Below are 18,674 nucleotides of genomic sequence, written 5' to 3' on the forward strand. Positions count from 1 at the left end.
GTCGGAAGTGTCGTAAAGTCGAAATCACGTTAGTCGGGTACGTCCAAAGGTGTAGGTTTGGTCTCAACATTGGTAGGGACGATATGACGGCATAACCTGCATGCACACTTTTTTCTGAGGAGGGGACATTAATAAGACCAAACTGATTGGGTGAACAGGGGTCAGGGCTACATTTCTCACGAACATGAACCTAATTAATTGATAAGGTAAATGATAAATGCAAAATAAATCTGTATTGATTTATACTAACTTTCATATGTATTGGTTAAGGTGATACACTGGTCAATTCAAACCTTTGTTTTCAAAAACTACTAAAGGATTTTTTTTTGAAAACTTCTAGAAAAAATGTCTGGATTTTATTTGCAAATTTAAAATGCAATATTTGAACATAAATTATATTAACATACACAATAAATGCAAACTTGTTAATAATCTCTTAACTATCCAGGAATGCAAAAAAAAAACATTTGTCTTAAGACCACTCAACATTGTCTGTCTAAATAAAGAAATTAAGTATTACGGAAAAAATTTCTTACTCAGGGAATAACACAAATAAATTTTAAAAAATGGAGCATTCCTTCAGGTAAAACACGATGCTTTTGTCCACAAGCACAGCCAAACTCGACAAAAAAATGAAGATTTAACACCACATAAATAAAATAAAAAATAAAATTGAGGGGTAAACCTCGGTTCGCTACATTTCTCACAGTTTAATTAACGTTAACAGTCGAAAACACATAAGGAGGAGACTTCCCGCTACTCAGCTTTCTACTCGAGTTTTGCAGGTTAGCAAATTCACACAGTTTAATATTATGCTAACTCTGATGCAGGTCAGACTTTCAGTAGCAAAATTAGTGCCGTGTTCCCCACCTCAACAACACTGACATCTTTTTACATAACTTATAGTGGCTGCTGCTGCTGGCCGAAAAAAAAATATCCCTCCTCTTCGAAGGGGGGTGGAGGAGGCGTAATGTTGTCGACATGCTGTATTTCTGTCGGGGCTGTGAGTGCGTGTGTGGGGAGTCATCAAACGTGTGCTTTAGGGGAAAAAAATGGACTGGCACATTCAGCATGGTAAAAGGGGTAATATAAGTCTGAACACAATGACAATAATTCACTTAATTATGGTAGGGTCAGTTCTATCCTTACAACATGTGGAAAGCCAATCTAAATTATTTATATAACTGAAGTCAATATGTAATGTAAATAAGGTTGCATAAACGTTGGTGGGGACAGTTTGAGCATTCTGAAAAGTTGGTAGTCTTATGTTCCTACCATCCCTATACCATTGGGTACGTCGTAACCTGGGGACTACCTGTAAAACAAAAACTCTGTGTGGCACTTTACACATGGAACAAAGTGATCCATTTTATTGTTTGAAAATAGAGGGGAGGAAAATTTCCTCTATCAGAAATATTTTCACATACTGAAAACATGCTTCATTTTTCCTGCGAAACACAATTCCAATGTATTCAACGCTCTTACATGTTTCAGGATTATCAGATATCATTGTGAGCAATTATGCTACACTGTATCAAAAAAGTGAGTACACCCCTCGCATTTCTTCAGATATGTAAGTTTATCTTTTCATGGGACAGCACTGACAAAATGACACTTTGACACATTGAAACGTAGTCTGTGTGCAGTTTATATAATACAGTAGCGTTCATTTATTGTCCCCTCAAAATAACTCAAAATATAGCCATTAATAACTAAACCCCTGGCAACAAAAGTGAGTACACCGCATGGGAACTACGTACATCCCTAAATGTCCAAATTGAGTACTGCTTGTCATTTTCCCTCCAAAATGTCATGTGACTTGTTACAGGAGTGCTGTCAGGATTGCTGCAGAGATTGAAGAGGTGTGTGTGTGTGTGGGGGGGGTCATTCCCACCACTGTGCTTGACTTTAGGCATGACATACTTATCTTTGTACTCCTCACCTGGTCGCCGCCACACATGCTTGAAACCATCAGAACCAAACGAATTAATCTTCGTCTCATCAGACCACAGGCCATAGGGTATGGTTCCAGTAATCCATGTGCTTTGTTGACATGTCTTCAGCAAACTGTTTGCGGGCTTTCTTGTGTACCGTCTTCAGAAGAGGCTCCCTCCTGGGTTGACAGCCATGCAAACCAATTTGATGTAGAATACGACGTATGGTCTGAGCACTAACAGGCTGACCCCCCACCTCTTCAATCTCTGCAGCAATGCTGACAGCATTCCTGTAACGAGTCACATGACATTTTGGAGGGAAAATGACAAGCAGTACTCAATTTGAACATTTAGGGATGTACGTAGTTCCCATGCGGTGTACTCACTTTTGTTGCCAGGGGTTTAGATATTAATGGCTATATTTTGAGTTATTTTGAGGGGAAAATAAATTGACTCTATCATATAAGCTGCACACAGACTACTTTTGATTGTGTCAAAGTATCATTTTGTCAGTGTTGTCCTATGAAAGTGTAAGGAAAGGGGTGTACTCACTTTTGTGATACACTGTACATCTCTTTGTGACTGTTTGCTTATTTGTTGCTGCGTGGCTTGACGTAATGCTTTGAATGCGGTAAACTAATGTAACCCCATATAGTTCCCCTTGAGTTCTGAGAAATAACCCACAGTATCCAGAAAAGGCAATACATTTTGGGTGACTCAAGTTTAGTCTCCCTGTGACCCGGAAGAACTATCTCCATTAGTAGAGTGGCGTTGTGGACTTTCTTCTTCCTGTTGTAGAAGTATAATTGTGTGTCTTCTCATGCAGTCTCCCTTCCTCTCTGCAGCTGACAACAAGACGAAGAAGAAAATCACTCATCGCGACAGGAAGCAGGATTTCTCGGCCTTCAAGCCTACCGACAATGAAATGAAGGTTAAAATATCACCTCAGCTTCTGCTGGCTACCCTGCGTTTCCTAGCAACAGGCAAGTGGGCCGCGCTGCTGCTTCACTTCCCTCAGTGTGCCCTAAGCCCCTCAATGCCAGGAAAGTTTATGTGCATGTGTGCGCAGTTTGTGTGCACATGTGCCTGTATGTGTTTTGTTTTGGGGCAGTTGGGTGCAGAGAGGGCCGTGTGGTTGTGTGTTTCTTGAGGGAATTAATTGTCCTAATAGGACCAGAAAGTTGGTATTCGGGTTTGTAAAGACGGCCTCTCTTTAGCGGCATGGAATGGAATAAATTCCTATACAGACACAAAAAAAACCCCACAGGTGTCTATTCGCTTGCTGACATAGATTGAAAGTGACATGTTGTGTTAGTTCACAGATTTAACACCACCTTGTTTACTTTGATTTCATTCTTCTCTGACATTAGTTTTGGTATTTTTAGCCCATGCATAGACTTCATAATATATTCAAGGAACGCGGGACCGATTAATAGGGGGCCTGCATTGTTGGCATGGCCGTCAATGCTGACCAAGTGGAATCACAGACAAAGAGCTTTTTTCCGATGAAAGTTCTTGTGAATCAATGCTTAAATCTCTGAATTCTTTATAGATATGGACATAAAACAGTCTTGATTCTTGGTTAAAAGCAAAAAAATGTGGAGTTAGCATTTATTTTATGTAAATATTGCGAACTTTGATGCTAGTCAGTAAGCAAATGTAGCGGGCGCCTTATGAAAAAAGCTTTTTCCGTTCAAATTCTTGTGAATAAATGCATAAATCCCTGAATTATTTTTACATATGGACGTAAATCAGTCTAGATTCTTGGTTAAAAGCAAAAAAAAAAAAAAACCCCAAAAAACAGACAGTTGGCAAATATTTTACGCAAATATTGCGAACAATGATGCAAGTCAGTAAGCAAATGTAGCGGCGGTCTTATGAATACAAAGAGCTTTTCCTGGTGAAAATTCTTGTGAATAAATGCTTAAATCCCTGAATTCTTTCTAGAAATGGACATAAAACAGTCTCGATTCTTCGTTAAAAGCAAAAAAAAAAAACAAAAAAAAACCTGCAGTTAGCATTTATTTTATGTAAATATTGCAAACTTTGATGCTAGTCAATAAGCAAATGTAGCGGGCGCCTTATGAAAACAGCTTTTTCCGTTCAAATTCTTGTGAATAAATGCTTAAATCGCTGAATTCTATTTACATATGGACATAAAACAGTCTAGATTCTTGGTTGAAAGCAACAACAACAACAACAACAAAAAACGGGCAGTTAGCAAATATTTTACGTAAATATTGCGAACAATGATGCTAGTCATTAAGCAAATGTAGCGGCGGTCTTATGAAAACAAAGAGCTTTTCCTGTTGAAAATTCTTGTGAATAAATGCTTAAATCCCTGAATTCTTTCTAGATATGGACGTAAAAGAGTCTCGATTCTTGGTTAAAAGCAAAAAACGTGCAGTTAGCATTTATTTTACGTAAATATTGCAAACTATGAGACTAGTCAGTAAGCAAATGCAGCAGCCGCCTTATGAAAACAAAGATCTTTTTCCGTTGAAAATTCTTGTGAATAAATGCTTAAATCCCTGAATTCTTTATAGATATGGATGTAAATCAGTCTGGATTCTTGGTTTAAAGGAAAAAAAATCGTGCGGTTAGCATTTATTTTACATAAATATTGCAAACTATGACGCCAATGCCGTTGCGGCTAATTTCTCCCCTTGATTTTTCAAAATGCATGCATGGTACGAAAAATATAATAATTATCTTGAATCCTCGAACAAATCACTGTTGAGACAATCCTTCCTGTTTGTATTCGATACACCTTGCTTGCTTTTTCAACCTAAATCCGGTGTTGGATCGCTGCATGTGTTTTGAGAATAACTGCGACCGCCTTTGACAGACTGGAGCGGAGTGTAGGACGGCCCCCTACTTGAAGGCGTGGCGCAGTGTATGGGGAATGTGACCCGTCAACATAATTATGAAGTCTATGGCTCATGGACGTTTTGTGTAAAATTTGAAGTATTCCCAGAAGGTAACAAAGCAGCTAAATACTCGATGACGATTCATATATCTCGCGCCACAGGTGGATTTTTCTTCAACCGAAGTTGAACTTTGACCTAGCAGCTAAGCATTGATTAAGTTCTTCAAAAGGCTTTTAGGAAGGTTAGTTCCTGGTAGTGTATCCAGCTGACAACCACAGTTCTACTGCTGAGTTGGCGTTGCTGACTGTACAATTGTAAAAGTTAACACACACAGATATTTTCCTTTTGCATTTTTTGAATGTTATTGTCTGAGGTTTGGTTTACTCAGTGGGCTGCAGCTTGGGCTGTAAGGCCATGTTAGATTTAGTCCTTGTGGGAGTTTTTTTTATCTTCACACCACAAATATAAACCCAAATATAAGGAGGTATCAGACATCTAGAGCAGGGGTGGGTAAACCGTAGAGGTGTGCATCGGCACTGCCCTCACGATTCGATTCGATTACGATTCGGAGGGCCACAATTCGATTAGATTCGGAGGGTCACGATTAGATTCGGTTTGATTCGGCAATGCATCGCGATGCATTAAAGCCTGGGATGCATTAAAATTCTAAAGCAAAGCATATTTTTCGTGAATCATGAGGCAACACAATAGAGGTGTGCAAAATTTCCGATTCTTAGATTATTCGCGATTCGGCCGTGGAAGATTCGAGAATGATTCACAAACATCCAAATTCCGATTATTGAAATATGCCAAGTAAAGCGGAAGTACAACACACTCAGCGCGCCGCGCGGGCTTTGGGACGGAACGGAGCGGGAGTAGCTAAACATTATGCTTCTCATTAACCGGCCCCTCGGGTAATGCCAACGCTCAACTCACGGCTCTAGCTCAACTCATGCCACGAGATAAAAAAACACAACAACATACCTGCCTGCTGCCGAAAAGCTGCTACAAGTACAGCTAAGCTACATAATGTTACGGTAGATATCATTTATGTAGGACTAGATGGATTGTAGACTCGGTAGCGGTAGCAGCACATCTGCAAAAAGCTAGATGCGGGCGTTAGTAAACGGCCGCCATCTTAAAGCAGTAAACTTCCCTGCAATGCTGTTGTAGCGAACCTTCCAAGCAAACCTAATTAACTTTTTATCTAAAATACTCCTAAATCGGTAAAATATTGACTTGAATCTATCTTTAAAATAGTTTTAAAACTTTCACATGTCAAAAGTAGACAAAAGGGAAATTATGGAATAACGGGAGCAATTTTAACAACTTTAACGGTTGATTCACAACATTAAATTAATTGAATGTAGTTTAAAGCTGCTAATACAGAATGGGGACTGGAGTTTTTTTATTTAATGTTATTTTTGTATATTTGTTTACTGCTATATGTTAACTTGATACTGAAATAGTAGTTTGGTTTCGCCTGAGAGTATTTCTGAACAATTTTGGAACTAATGTACAAAACTTTATTTAAAAAAAAAAAAAAAAAGGAGGGGGGTGCATCAATAATCGTTTTATAATCGAATCGGAGCCTCTGAATCGTAATCGTAATCGAATCGTTAGGTGCCCAAAGATTCCCAGCTCTACAACACAAGCGGTCAGACATCAAACAACTTTTTATTGGCTCTTGTGTCTCTCCTGGTTGAAGTCAAATGAAAATAGTATACTTTCAGATATATATATTTTTTAAAAAAACAAACAAACAAACAAACAAAAAAAAAACAGATCACAGGATTTAGTTTGTGCTTTGAATGAGACCAGGGCTTTCTCTTTTTTTTTTACACACTCTTTCTCTGCTTCAGCCATTGTTATGTTATGTCCTATCTCTCTGCTCTCTCTCGATTGCAACTGCGCATGTCTGTGACGTTACTCCGGTGAGGAAGCGGATTTGGGTTCCTCGTCCCCCCTGCATTGCTTTGAATGTAAAGTAGCTTCCTCTACGGGTAAACATGACAATAAAAATACAAATGGGGCACCAAATCCGTTGCATCACCGGAATTGCGCAAGGAAGATTTTTGAACGTACAGTGGGGAGAACAAGTATTTGATACACTGCCAATGGGTTTTCCCATTGGCAGTGTATCAAATACTTGTTCTCCCCACTGTACTTATATTAGAGCCTAGTTCAGGCATAAAAAATCCAACTCGACCCGACCCGGCCCGGCCCGCGCGTATTAAAGCCCGACCTGGCCCGAGCAATTAACTTACCTTGCAGGCCCGAGCCCGAAAAAACCTGAAATTTCATTTTTTATTTGTATGCCCATTTGTATGCCCGAGCCCGAAAAAAACCTGAAATTTTAAGTTTTATTTGTAGGCCCGCGCCCGGAACCTCCCCTGAAAATCTACGTTTTATTCGTAGGCCTGAGCCCATTTTATTTGTGAGACTCAGGTGGAGGAGGAAATGCGAGGATGCGATGCGTGGTTGCGTTTTTTTGTGACGATGCCATGTGCATAATGATAATAAATTAAAGCCCGTCTTTTGTAACAAATTCTCCCAGTTAAACAAGACTGTAAGATGCATATTCAATAAACATTTATATCTTTTATATTTTTGTGTCTGTTCTATCAGGTGGATAGTTCATGCGACATTTCCTCGGCAAAATGCAATAGACATTTATTTTAATTTCTTCGAGTTGGCAGAAAAAACCCCAGTTTTCTTAATGTTTAAATAGTCTATCTATTTTTCTGATCATTATAAATGCATTTACATAACGAAATAACGCTGGAAAGGTTTGTTAAATATATTTCTGTGTGGAATATTTTGCTCACTACGCGCCTCTATGACAATGAGAGGAACAGCAGCATACAAAAATAAACTAAAATACTTTTAAACAACATTCTTTATTTTAATGACTCGCATTAGAACACACAAAAACACAACATGCCTTAAGGAGCACTGAAACAAAATAAATAATAACATTTAAAGGAACACCACGATGTCCTGCTTAGCCGGAGAGGTGCAGCCCTCGAAACAAATGATAATAACGATGTTTGACTAATATCATCTTTTAAGCCAGTACAGTTTTTAAAATGCCTGCTCAGCGTCAAGGTGCCAGTCTTTCTGCTCTCGTACAAGAGCAAAGCGCCACATTTATTGCATTCGGCAAGGCCGGCAGGATTTTCTGCCACATCTTCCACTATCGATTTAAATCCTTTCCACACACCACTCGTGGATTCTTGCCTTTTCAATCCCCCCGTCTTTAGTTTGCTTTTCACCTCTTGCTGCTCTATATCAAAATTCGAAAAGGAAATATGAGGATTCAGATGCAGACTCGGGGAGAGGCCAAAGCGCGAGGGGAAGATCAAAAGGAGGGCGGGGCCACGGCATTCATGTGCGCAAACAATGCACTGGCTCTGCTGCTGGCTCAAGTTTGGGATTACCAAAGCGCCCTCTCTCTGTTTTATCAAATTTTTTTATTTTTATAACTAATATTCCTTAGTTTAACATCCCTACATCGTTTTAGTATAAAAATATATATTTATTAAAAAAAAAAAAAAAAAAAGCGAGCGAGAAGTCCGGCCCGACCCGAATGTAAATCATTGACATTTTGGGCCCGAAATTCGGGTCGGCTCGGGTCGGGTTCGGGCTCAAGATCTAGGCTATTAGTCTTATATATTTTAAAATGTGCTGTATCGATTCGGCTTGTTACCCGCATTGAATCAAATCGTCCATGCCCCGCATCGGGATGCATCGCCGCATCGATTATTGTTGACACCAGTAGTAAACTGGTTCTCAAGGGCCGTAGTGGATCCTGGTCTTTGTTCCAACTGATCCAGTACAAACAGTTTAACCAATGAGGCTTCTGCTGAAACAAGAAGCAACTGACTGCGATCAACTGATTGCGCTTGCAAGACACCAGATTTGTGAAAGGGTTTCCTCTTGATGGGTTGGAACGAAAACCCGCACCCACAGTGGCCCTTTGTGGAATAGTTTACCCATCCCTGATCTAGAACAACAGCAAGGGATGACTAGACATTAAACATGTAGTACAGTGAAAAACGGACCCCTCCAAGCCTCCTTTGATTCAGCAACAAACATTTATATTCATATGTACATTTTGATTACTCTCCACTTACTGCATGTGCCTGCTTTTACTATTTAGGATTAACATTTCATGACCTTCGCCTCTATCCAGAGTCACAGCAAATTTAATTATTTAATTTAACAGTTCAGTGTGGCTATTATTTGCCGACTACACATACACGTACAAGTACTTCTCAAAAAGCGTTTTTTTGTTGTTGTTTTTTTAAAGAGTTTTGTTATTGTTCTAATCAGTTTTTCAATTGTGAGTCTCACAGCCTTCTTTTCTGTCTCTGTAGAGGTAGACCTGTTCGCACCACCACAAATGTCTGAAAAGATTCTACTGCGCTTGTTGAAGCACCCCAATGTCATCCAGGAGCTGAAATACGATGAGAAGATCAAGCGGGCACCTGAGCACTACCTCTTCCACAGGAACAGACCCGTGGACTATTTCATCCTCATTCTGCAGGTTGGTGGGACTGAGAGTATTGAGAAACATCACGCAAGACAAGGTATAGGTTCCTCAGTTTTGGGAAGAAGTCCCCAAAACTTTTCTGAAATTGTCAAGTTTAACTTACCTGGTTAACAATTGATGCAAACGGTAGTTTTTGGGGGGGAGCTGAATCCAAATCTGGCCTTAGTTTTTTTGTTTTTGTTTGTTTTTTTCTTTTTTTATCTTTAAGCTGTAGTTGTTTGTTTTTTGCAAATAAATAGTTATTTTTTTTGTCTTTTGCAAAATGATTGCAAAGTGATATTTTTAACAAAGGTAGGGTATATAGCTGCCACTTGTAGACAACTGCAGACACACAAGACCAACAATGCTTCCGAAAAATGTATATAACTATGCAACGAACTGAAAGGATAAACTTGTATTTGGTAAAAATATTAGGGCTGTCAAAATTATCGCGTTAACGGCTGTTAATTAATTTTCTAAATTAATCACGTTAAAATATTTGACGCATTTAACCCACATGGCCCACTCAAACAGATTAAAATGACTTGTTACTTGTGTTTTTTTGGTGTTTTGCCGCCCTCCACTGGCGCTTGGGTGCGACTGATTTTATGGGGTTCAGCACCATAATTATTATTGACATCAACAATGGCGAGCTACTAGTTTATTTTTTGATTGAAAATTTTACAGACTTTATTAAAACGAAAACATTAAGAGGGGTTTTAATATAAAGTTTCTATAACTTGTACTAACATTTATCTTTTAAGAACTACAAGTCTTTCTATCCATGGATCGCTTTAACAGAATGTTAATAATGTTAATGCCATCTTGTTGATTTATTGTTATAATAAACAAATACAGTACTTATGTACAGTATGTTGAATGTATATATCCGTCTTATGGCTTATCTTTCCATTCCAACAATAATTCACAGTAAAATATGGCATATTTTATCGATGGTTTGAATTGCGATTAATAACGATTAATTTTTAAACTGTGATTAACTCGATTAAACATTTTTAGCGTTTGACAGCCCTAAAAAATATATGAAGAAGCTGTATAAAATATGAATAATTTAAAAGTATAAAAAATGCCAATTGCATGGAAACTACAGGTTTTGTTATTACAGGCTGAAGGTAGCTGTCTACTGGATAACTCATAACCTACAGGCAACATAGGCACCAAGAAGTTCATGTGCTGTGTGCACATCCCCTCTCCTGGCAAATTTCTAACCTACAGAAGGCTGCCCTTTACTGGCTAACTCCAAACTATAATTCCGGAATTATGCTGCAACAACTAATCGATTAAATCAATTAAAATTGACTAATAAATGAGTTGCCAACGAATTTGATAATTGATTTTTGCCGGCAGCTAGGAGCAGTCCCGTTTGGGTCCTTATTTGTGTTTAATGTGGGCTGCACGCACGCGCCAGTGATTACAACAAAAGAGAGAGATCACTGCTACACTTAGGTTGGGTTGCTGAATCAATAATATTACGAAGTGTCGAGAGTTAAATTGTCTTTTGTGTGTCTGTCAGAGGTGACTAAATTAAGCCAATTGTATTTTCTGTATTCTTTGTTGATGCAATGTTACTACTTTGCATGGAGCGCTAAGCTAGTCAGCGATTAAATAAATTAAAAAAAAATACAATTTACAATTCAGATAATATAATGCTTGTTTTTTTTTAGGCGTTTATTCCAGCAAAAGAGAAGTGTATAACACATGCGTACAAAAAAAAAGGTAAAACGGTAAAGTTGAGTGAAGCAAGCAAACTGGAATTAACTGCAGTGGCACTCCAGCAGTGTTGCAATACTTTTTTGAGTGTGACCCTATGCCACTAAATTTTAAGCAGCATTATTTTTTTTTTAGGTTGTGCCATACTTTTTCCTCTCTAAAACTTGGCAAAAACACGTGGCGTTAAAAGGTGCATGTAAAACTAAAATCATCTTCACATTTTTCTTTTTGGTCCTTTCTTATTGAAGTTAAGACTTATTTTTCCCTTTAATATTAACAGCATTAGACATATTTTCACACTTATGCTAATAAAGGTTTATGATGGTAAATCATCTTGAAAATTATTATTTAATTTTTTCTCTTGGCCTGACTTCATCAGGGCAAAGTGGAAGTGGAGGCAGGAAAAGAGGGGATGAAGTTTGAAGCAGGACCATTCTCCTTCTATGGGATGATGGCTCTTACCGTCTCACCAGGTACACTTACTAATTATGCAACTTGGCTGGAAAAAGTATTTTCTAACACTTTGAATGTATTCCAATTTTTGTTTGTGGGTCACTCTATATAACCCCGTTTCATTTTTTTGACAAAAATGTAAAAATAATTGTAATTGTAATTTTTATGGGAATGATAATAAATAGACACTAGTTAGTCATACAAGCCTTACATTCAAATGAAAAATAAAAGCAGTTTAGAATAGTGAACCTTTTGCAGTGACAGTAGTAGTGATGCATGCACTCTTTCCTCAGTTCATTCATAAACTTCTCAACCCTTCTCGTTGTAGCAACCATTTTAACGGTAGATAGGAAATGAGAGACACCTACTGGTAAAAATAAAAAAGTGTCCTCTACTGTGTGCAGCCATGAGTCAAATTGGATTGTTGTGGTTTTACACCCCTTTATAAATCAGTAAATTGCAACTGATGTCTCTTTAATATTTTTAATAAGGATTATTGATTTGTTTAAATGACAATACTATGTAAGATTATTTCTTACAACACTGTCCTTCTCTGTTCCCCTGCTTTTCTCCACCCTGAAGTCCCTCTGTCTCTTTCCCGAACATTTGTCAATAGGGCGGATTCATTAGCTGGATCACCAGGTAAAGTGTACTTTTCCTTCTCTTCACTTACCCATCTTTACATTGAATTCTCATGTTCTTGCTAATTGCTTCATTTTTTCTTAAGCACAACAATATTTAGTGGCATCATTATTTGGTGACTTTATGAATGTTGATTAGTAAATGTCTGGAACGTGGTGTGCACTTGATTGCGCTATACATTTGAATTAAAAGGATTGCCTCAGTGCAAAGAAAAAAATCTTTAGCACCCTCATCCTTTGAGCCATTATTCAAGACGGCTGAATGGTGCTGGAGACTGGAGGCCCCAGACTCCGCCCTCTCTCTCTCGCCCCTAACCTATAACCCCCTGACTGCATAAACAAGACCTACAGCTACAGCCCCCTGCCGGACACCACTGTGCGCACATACAAAGCACGGCACGTACACATATGTTCACTCAGATAGGCACAAGTAAAACAAGCACAGACTGCTCGCATAGCTTTTAAGAAAAGGACAAGGCCCAGTATACAGTGGGGCAAATATGTATTTAGTCAACCACTAATTGTGCAAGTTCTCCCATTTGAAAATATTAGAGAGGCCTGTAATTGTCAACATGGGTAAACCTCAACCATGAGAGACAGAATGTGGAGGGAAAAAAAACAGAAAATCACATTGTTTGATTTTTAAAGAATTTATTTGCAAATCATGGTGGAAAATAAGTATTTGGTCAATACCAAAAGTTCATCTCAATACTTTGTTTTGTACCCTTTGTTGGTAATAACGGAGGCCAAACGTTTTCTGTAACGCTTCACAAGCTTTTCCCACACTGTTGCTGGTATTTAGGCCCATTCCTCAATGCAGATATCCTCTAGAGCAGTGATGTTTTGGGGCTGTTGTTGGGCAACACGGACTTTCAACTCCCTCCACAGATTTTCTATGGGGTTGAGATCTGGAGACTGGCTAGGCCACTCCAGGATCTTGAAGTGCTTCTTACGAAGCCACTCCTTTGCTGCCCTAGCTGTGTGTTTGGGATCATTGTCATGCTAAAAGACCCAGCCATGTCTCATCTTCAATGCCCTTGCTGATGAAAGGAGATTTTCACTCAAAATCTCTCGATACATGGCCCCAGTCATTCTTTCCTTTACACAGATCAGTTGTCCTGGTTCATTTGTAGAAAAACAGCCCCAAAGCATGATGTTTCCACCCCCATGCTTTACAGTGGTTATGGTATTCTTCGGATGCAATTCAGTATTCTTTCTCCTCCAAACACGAGAACCTGTGTTTCTGCCAAAAAGTTCTATTTTGGTTTCACCTGGCCATAACACATTCTCCCAGTCCTCTTCTGGATCATCCAAATGCTCTCTCGCGAACCGCAGACGGGCCTGGACGTGTACTTTCTTCAGCAGGGGGCCATGTCTGGCAGTGCAGGATTTGAGTCCCTGGCGGCACATTGTGTTACTGATAGTAGCCTTTGTTAATGTGCTCCCAGCTCTCTGTAGGTCTTTCGCTAGGTCCCCCCGTGTGGTTCTGGAATTTTTGCTCACCGTTCTTGTTATCATTTTGACGCCACGGGGTGAGATCTTGCATGGAGCCCCAGATCGAGGGAGATTATCAGTGGTCTTGTATGTCTTCCATTTTCTAATAATTGCTCCCACAGTTGATTTCTTTACACCAAGCGTTTTCCCTTTTGCAGATTTAGTCTTCCCAGCCAGCGGGTCTACAATTTTGTCTCTGGTGTCCTTCGACAGCTCTTTGGTCCTGGCCATAGTGGAGTTTGGAGTGTGACTGACTGAGGTTGTGGACAGGTGTCTTTTATACCGATAATGAGTTAAAACAGGTGCCATTAATACAGGTAACGAGTGGAGCCTCGTTAGACCTCGTTAGAAGTTAGACCTCTTTGACAGCCAGAAATCTTGCTTGTTTGTAGGTGACCAAATACTTATTTTCCACTCTAATTTGGAAATTAAATTCTTTCAAAATCAAACAATGTGATTTTGTGTTTTTTTCCACATTCTGTCTCTCATGGTTGAGGTTTACCCATGTTGACAATTACAGGCCTCTCTAATCTTTTCAAGTTGGAGAACTTGCACAATTGGTGGTTGACTAAATACTTATTCGCCCCACTGGGAGGTGGGGGACATTGAGTCCGAGTGTGCCATGTTTCGCATTAGGGGCGTTACAAAATATCGAAATAGTGATATATTGTGATACTTAGTATCACAAAAGGTTACAGCTGACAGGACAAGATGCTGGATACAAGCAGCCGAGATAAGTTTCCTCCCCAGGGTGTCCGGGCTCTCCTTTAGAGATTGGGTGAGAAGCTCGGTCATCCTGGAGGGACTCTGCGTTGGGCCGCTACTCCTCTGCGTTGAGAGGAGCCAGCTGAGGTTGCTCGTGCATCTGTTTCGGATGCCTCCTGGACGCCGCCCCTGAGAGGTGTTCCGGGCATGTCCCACCGGCAGGGGGGCCCCGGGGACAACGCGACCAAGCTGGAGAGACCATGTCTCTCGGCTGGCCTGGGAACGCCTTGGGATCACACCAGAGGAGCTGGTTGAAGTGGCTGGGGAGAGTGGGCATCCCTGTTAAAGTTGCTGCCCCCGCAACCCGACCCCAGAGCAAGCGGAAGATGATAAATGGCTGTATGTCTCTGTCTTTCTCCTCTCGCTGTCTGAGAATCAGATGAGACCTGCTTCACTTCTTTAACCCATTAAAGCATGTAGTTATAAAGCATGTTGATGACGCTTAGCACAGTGGGTAGCCAACGCGTGACGATTAGGTGGGACAGTCTGAAATAACTGCATTTGATTGGCTAAAATAGTACTAGTAGTAATACTAATAGTACCTTAAAAATGTCTGAAAATGGCTATTTTGCCTACATCTGGGAAATATTGGCGAATATTTACATTTTTCACCACTATTACACATCCGAAAAATTAAATTCTGTGTCTTTTTACTTCTTTCCGCTGCGATTCACTTGGTCAATATCTGGAAATTAAGTTGACTTAATAACATTTGCCTATTTTTTCCAATCCATTTTGTGCCTGATTGCAACACATTAATGTTGGTCTAGCTTTTATACTCGCATCTACTGTACTTTTGATACTTTTTTTTTTTTAATGACCTGACCCCTGCTGCCTTTTAAAATTGGAGTATTAATCTACATGACTTCACATGCCAGGTCTTTGGCCCACTGCGCTTGGCCTGCACATATACACAACTAAACACAAACGCACATTGTGCACCTCATAGACACCGATTTATTCCAACGTGGGATTACATACATTCCAATCAGTGTAGTAGCATTGGTTTTAGGCAAGCTGTTTCACCTTGTTGTGTGTAATTTTCAGTAGGCTTCTTTAAGAAGTGGAAAAATATAATCGTTTTTTAATTAAAATAAGAGAGCAAGTATTTCCCATGTGGCGACTCATACAAGCAGCATCCCTGAAAATCACCAACTCATGAAATATTTTGTGGAGGTTCAAGAAGACAGAAATTACATATTCTATATAAACAGTGTCTACCAACTATATCGGCACTATATAACTAGCAATACTAATTTGAATGCAGCACTGTTGGATGTTAAAGTACAACCCCAATTCCACTGAAGTTAAGACGTTACATTAAACATCAGTGAGAACAGAATACCATGATTTTTAAATCGTGTTCAATTTATATTTAATTGGAGAAAAAACCCACCATCGTGAATAGACAGAATCCTCAGTCTAATTTTCAGTCTAATTCTATCCTGTATGCAGCTTATTAAATCACTCGAAACACTAATTTATGGAACCTTCTAACAGTGCTTAAATGACAACAATTCCACAAGAAAGATTTAAGAGTATTTAACTGTAATTTCAAAGCTTTATTTGCCCTGAACATCACACAGAAAGAATCAAGTTGCGAAATCAACACCCATATTAAAAAGAAAAAAAATTAGGGCTGTCAAAATTATCACGTTAACGACGGTTAATTATTTTTTTAAATTAATCACGTTAAAATATTTGACGCATTTAACGCGCATGCCCCGCTCAAACAGATTAAAATGACAGCAAAGTGTCATTTCCACTTGTTACTCGTGTTTTTTGGTGTTTTGCCGCCCTCTGCTGGCTCTTGGGTGCGACTGATTTTATGGGTTTCAGCACCATAATTATTATTGACATCATCAATGGCAAGCTGCTAGTTTATTTTTTGATTGAAAATTTTACAAACTTTATTAAAACGAAAACATTAAGATGGGTTTTAATATAAAATTTCTATAACTTGTACTAACATTTATCTTTTAGGAAGCTGTCAGGGAAGCTCAAGTTTGAACTCCAAGACAAGTGTTACCTCGATAGCTCAATTACAGAAATAAATACGACCCCAACCATGGATTGCTAATCTTCGAAGGCTTTATAAACAAGAGCTCTTGGGTACAAAATGATGCAACCCAGCCAGAAGCTGTGATCACCCAGAAAGTACGAAGATGTACAATAGAGGCTGGACATTTATACTGTTTGAAAGGGCGGTGCCGAAGCCGACCGTGAAACGAAACTTACTCAGAAACGAAACTCATCATCTCACAAACCTGGGTATTTTTCCATACAAAAACATCTTTAAGCTGAGACCTTGAGCGCTGGTCCCAGCTGGAACAACGATAAGAAAACACAGTCCTCCCTTGTATTCATTCAGGGCATATTGAAAAATAACGGAACATAACAGTCCATATTGGGCACATTGATACCGTCTACGATCGTCAAGGCCATGAGAAGGCACACTCAACAGATTAATGCTACAATGTTCTCATGCAAGCATACCAAAAACCATACAAAATATACAGTAATGTATAATGGTTGTGTTTTAAGCATGAATAAAATTCTCTCACAAAAGCACAACAAAAATAATATTCCTATCTCTCCCAAAAAAATAATGTTCACAAAAAGAAAAGCACTCAATGCAAAGAGAACTGGCATTCCAATCAAAATAGCTATGCAAAATACACAACAAACTTACTCAGACTTTGACTTGGCTCGATCTCTAATTAATTTAAAACTCACCATTGACATCTTGTGGTGTATTTTCAATCACTACTTTACTTATCTTTCCATTCCAACAATAATTTACAGAAAAATGTGGCATACTTTAGAGATGGTTTGAATTGCGATTAATTACGATTAATTAATTTATAAGCTGTGATTAACTTGATTAAAAATTTTAATCATTTGACAGCCCTAATATTTATGTTTAAAATTCATACTGGATTATTTCCCTCACAGAAAATAAATCTCCACCACGGCCGTTTGGACTCAACCACTCAGACTCTCTGAACAGGAGCGATCGAATAGATGCCATCACTCCAACTTTGGGCAGCAGCAACAATCAACTTAACTCCTTTCTGCAGATCTACGTACCTGACTACTCCGTCAGAGCGTGTTCAGACCTGTATTTTATAAAGGTAAGTACAAGGGACAGACATGTTGACCTGTGCGCCAGTTGCTGTCTTATACTATTGGTTTGTGTATGGTTGTTCTTGAAGCACCGGCTCCAGCCTCAGTCCACTCCTTGTGAAGCTTGACAAACCCTCTGTGAGCAATCTGCTTCTTTTGCAAAGACCATTAGTACCTCGTGAAGGGTGTCTATATTTGTCTTCTGGACATCTGTCAAGTCAGCAGTCTTCCCTGTGATTGCGCAGCTTTCTAACCCAGACTGAGAGATAGAATTTGGGTTTTCAATATCTGTAAGACATAATTATCAGAATTACAAAAAACAAATGCTTGAAATACTATGTATTTGATGTGAGTTCTTTGATTGAATATACAGTGGGGAGAACAAGTATTTGATACACAGTCAGCAGTGTATCAAATACTTGTTCTCCCCACTGTATACAGTGGTACTTCTACTTTCGAGATTAATTGGTGGTGAAAGTGGTTTCATAAACTAAAAATTCTGTAAGTAGAGGCACGTTTTCCATCTAAACGCCCTAATCCGTTCCAAGCCCCCAAAAATTCAGACATAATTTTTTTTATAGAGCATAAAAATGCATCAAAACATGTAACAAATACATGTTACACTTAGATTTATTGCATGATAAACATAAAAGGAGTTTGCATAATGTAAAAATATAAGAATAAAGAATAAAAGTTAATACACTCACGTAAAACGGTCTTAAAACTTCATGGCCCGAGGGGCGAATGAAGAGGACGCTGGGATACACACATACACATACAGTAGAGGTCCTTCTTAGCTACCGGTTATTGGATGCCAGGAAGATGCGAGGCAATAGCCAATGGCAGAGCAGCTACAGTGTATCACAAAAGTGAGTATACCCCTCGCATTTCTGCAGATATTTAAGTATATTTTTTCATGGAACAACACTGACAAAATGACACTTTGACACAATGAAAAGTAGTCTGTGCGCAGCTTATATAATAGAGTGAATTTATTTTCCCCTCAGAATAACTCAAAATATAGCCATTAACATATAAACCCCTGGCAACAAAAGTGAGTACACCCCTTAGAAACTACGTACATCCCTAAATATCTAAATTGAGTACTGGTTGTCATTTTCCCTCC

General features: G+C 39.0%; 1 protein-coding gene across 2 annotated transcripts in view; it reads left to right on the forward strand.

Moving 5' to 3' along the window:
• Positions 1 to 18,674, forward strand: part of cnnm2b (cyclin and CBS domain divalent metal cation transport mediator 2b) — a 109,775-nt gene that overhangs the window by 82,716 nt on the left and 8,385 nt on the right. For both annotated transcript variants that reach the window (XM_057842759.1, XM_057842758.1), the window contains 5 exons: positions 2,780 to 2,917; positions 9,184 to 9,353; positions 11,449 to 11,542; positions 12,105 to 12,164; positions 17,378 to 17,556. In XM_057842759.1, the coding sequence (XP_057698742.1) occupies positions 2,780 to 2,917; positions 9,184 to 9,353; positions 11,449 to 11,542; positions 12,105 to 12,164; positions 17,378 to 17,556 (641 nt within the window). The remainder of the gene's footprint in view (positions 1 to 2,779; positions 2,918 to 9,183; positions 9,354 to 11,448; positions 11,543 to 12,104; positions 12,165 to 17,377; positions 17,557 to 18,674) is intronic.

Source organism: Corythoichthys intestinalis, chromosome 8 (assembly GCF_030265065.1).
Source record: "Corythoichthys intestinalis isolate RoL2023-P3 chromosome 8, ASM3026506v1, whole genome shotgun sequence".
Classification (NCBI taxonomy): domain Eukaryota; kingdom Metazoa; phylum Chordata; class Actinopteri; order Syngnathiformes; family Syngnathidae; genus Corythoichthys; species Corythoichthys intestinalis.